Source organism: Chiloscyllium plagiosum, unplaced genomic scaffold, assembly GCF_004010195.1.
Source record: "Chiloscyllium plagiosum isolate BGI_BamShark_2017 unplaced genomic scaffold, ASM401019v2 scaf_5285, whole genome shotgun sequence".
NCBI lineage: Eukaryota > Metazoa > Chordata > Chondrichthyes > Orectolobiformes > Hemiscylliidae > Chiloscyllium > Chiloscyllium plagiosum.
Genome location: NW_025214926.1, coordinates 19079 through 20900, shown reverse-complemented (window position 1 = coordinate 20900; position 1822 = coordinate 19079). Strand labels below are relative to the sequence as shown.

General features: G+C 62.6%; 1 protein-coding gene across 1 annotated transcript in view; it reads left to right on the top strand.

Moving 5' to 3' along the window:
* The window catches only part of LOC122548079 (pyruvate kinase PKM-like), a 1980-nt gene extending 1496 nt beyond the window's left edge, over nt 1-484 (top strand). The window contains exon 2 of the mRNA XM_043686644.1: nt 282-484. Within this exon, the coding sequence (XP_043542579.1) occupies nt 282-388 (107 nt within the window). The 3' untranslated portion in view covers nt 389-484. The remainder of the gene's footprint in view (nt 1-281) is intronic.
* The last annotated feature ends 1338 nt before the right edge of the window (nt 485-1822 follow it).

Genomic DNA, 1822 nt, shown 5'->3' with positions numbered 1-1822 from the left:
TGCGGGCCCTGTCCTGGGAGTGTTTGATGGGGGACAGTGTAGAGGGAGCTTTACTCTGTATCTAACCCCGTGCTGTCCCTGTCCTGGGAGTGTTTGATGGGGAACAGTGTAGAGGGAGCTTTACTCTGTATCTAACCCCGTGCTGTCCCTGTCCTGGGAGTGTTTGATGGGGGACAGTGTAGAGGGAGCTTTACTCTGTGTTTAACCCTGTCCTGGGGAGGGTGTGATTTAGCTCTGGCTGTATGGGGCAGTGTGGTAATAACTCTACCCTTGTCTTGTAGCTAAAGCCCGTGGGTTTGTCCACGTTGGGGACATGGTCATCGTGCTGACAGGCTGGCGCTCTGGAGCAGGCGCCACCAACATCATGAGGGTGATGCCCGTTCACTGAGGGCAGGGAGCTTGACCTTTAACCTGCGACCTCCTCTGTAGCTGCTTGGCAGTGTCGAGACCAGGGGCTGAGAAAATAAAACGGTCTGCTGTTGGAGTTCTCCGTGCGTCTGTTTGACAACTCAGCGCCCACTCTGACCCAACACAACCCCGTACCCCAGAGAGAGAGGGTCAGCCCCTTCAGGAGAGGGAGGGGGACCCCATACCCCAGTGAGAGAGTCAGACCCCTTCAGGAGAGGGAGGGGGACCCCGTAGCTCAGTGAGAGAGGGTCAGCCCCTTCAGGATGGGGAGGGAGACCCCGTACCCCAGAGAGAGAGAGAGTCAGTCCCTTCAGGAGAGGGAGGGGGACCCCGTACCCCAGAGAGAGAGGGTCAGCCCCTTCAGGAGAGGGAGGGGGACCCCGTAGCTCAGTGAGAGAGGGTCAGCCCCTTCAGGAGAGGGAGGGGGACCCCGTACCCCAGAGAGAGAGGGTCAGCCCCTTCAGGACAGGGAGGGAGACCCCGTACCCCAGAGAGAGAGGGTCAGCCCCTTCAGGAGAGGGAGGGAGAACCTGTACCCCAGAGAGAGAGGGTCAGCCCCTTCAGGAGAGGGAGGGGGACCCCGTACCCCAGAGAGGGTCAGCCCCTTCAGGAGAGGGAGGGGGACCCCGTACCCCAGAGAGAGAGGGTCAGCCCCTTCAGGAGAGGGAGGGAGACCCCGTACCCCAGAGAGAGAGGGTCAGCCCCTTCAGGACGGGGAGGGAGACCCCGTACCCCAGAGAGAGAGGGTCAGCCCCTTCAGGACGGGGAGGGAGACCCCGTACCCCAGAGAGAGAGGGTCAGCCCCTTCAGGACGGGGAGGGAGACCCCGTACCCCAGAGAGAGAGGGTCAGCCCCTTCAGGACGGGGAGGGAGACCCCGTACCCCAGAGAGAGAGGGTCAGCCCCTTCAGGAGAGGGAGGGAGACCCCGTACCAGAGAGAGAGAGTCAGCCCCTTCAGGAGAGGGAGGGAGACCCCGTACCCCAGTGAGAGAGGGACAGCCCCTTCAGGACGGGGAGGGAGACCCCGTACCCCAGAGAGAGAGAGAGTCAGTCCCTTCCGGAGGGGGAGGGAGACCCCGTACCCCAGTGAGAGAGGGTAAGCCCCTTCAGGACAGGGAGGGAGACCCCGTACCCGAGAGAGAGTGTCAGCCCCTTCAGGAGAGGGAGGGAAATCCCGTACCACAGAGAGAGAGAGTCAGCCCCTTCAGGAGAGGGAGGGGGACCCCGTACCCCAGTGCGAGAGGGTCAGCCCCTTCAGGAGGGGGAGGGAGACCCCGTACCCCAGAGAGAGAGGGTCAGCCCCTTCAGGACAGGGAGAGAGACCCTGTACCTCAGAGAGAGAGGGTCAGTCCCTTCAGGAGAGGGAGGGAGACCCCGTACCCCAGAGAGAGAGGGTCAGCCCCTTCAGGAGGGG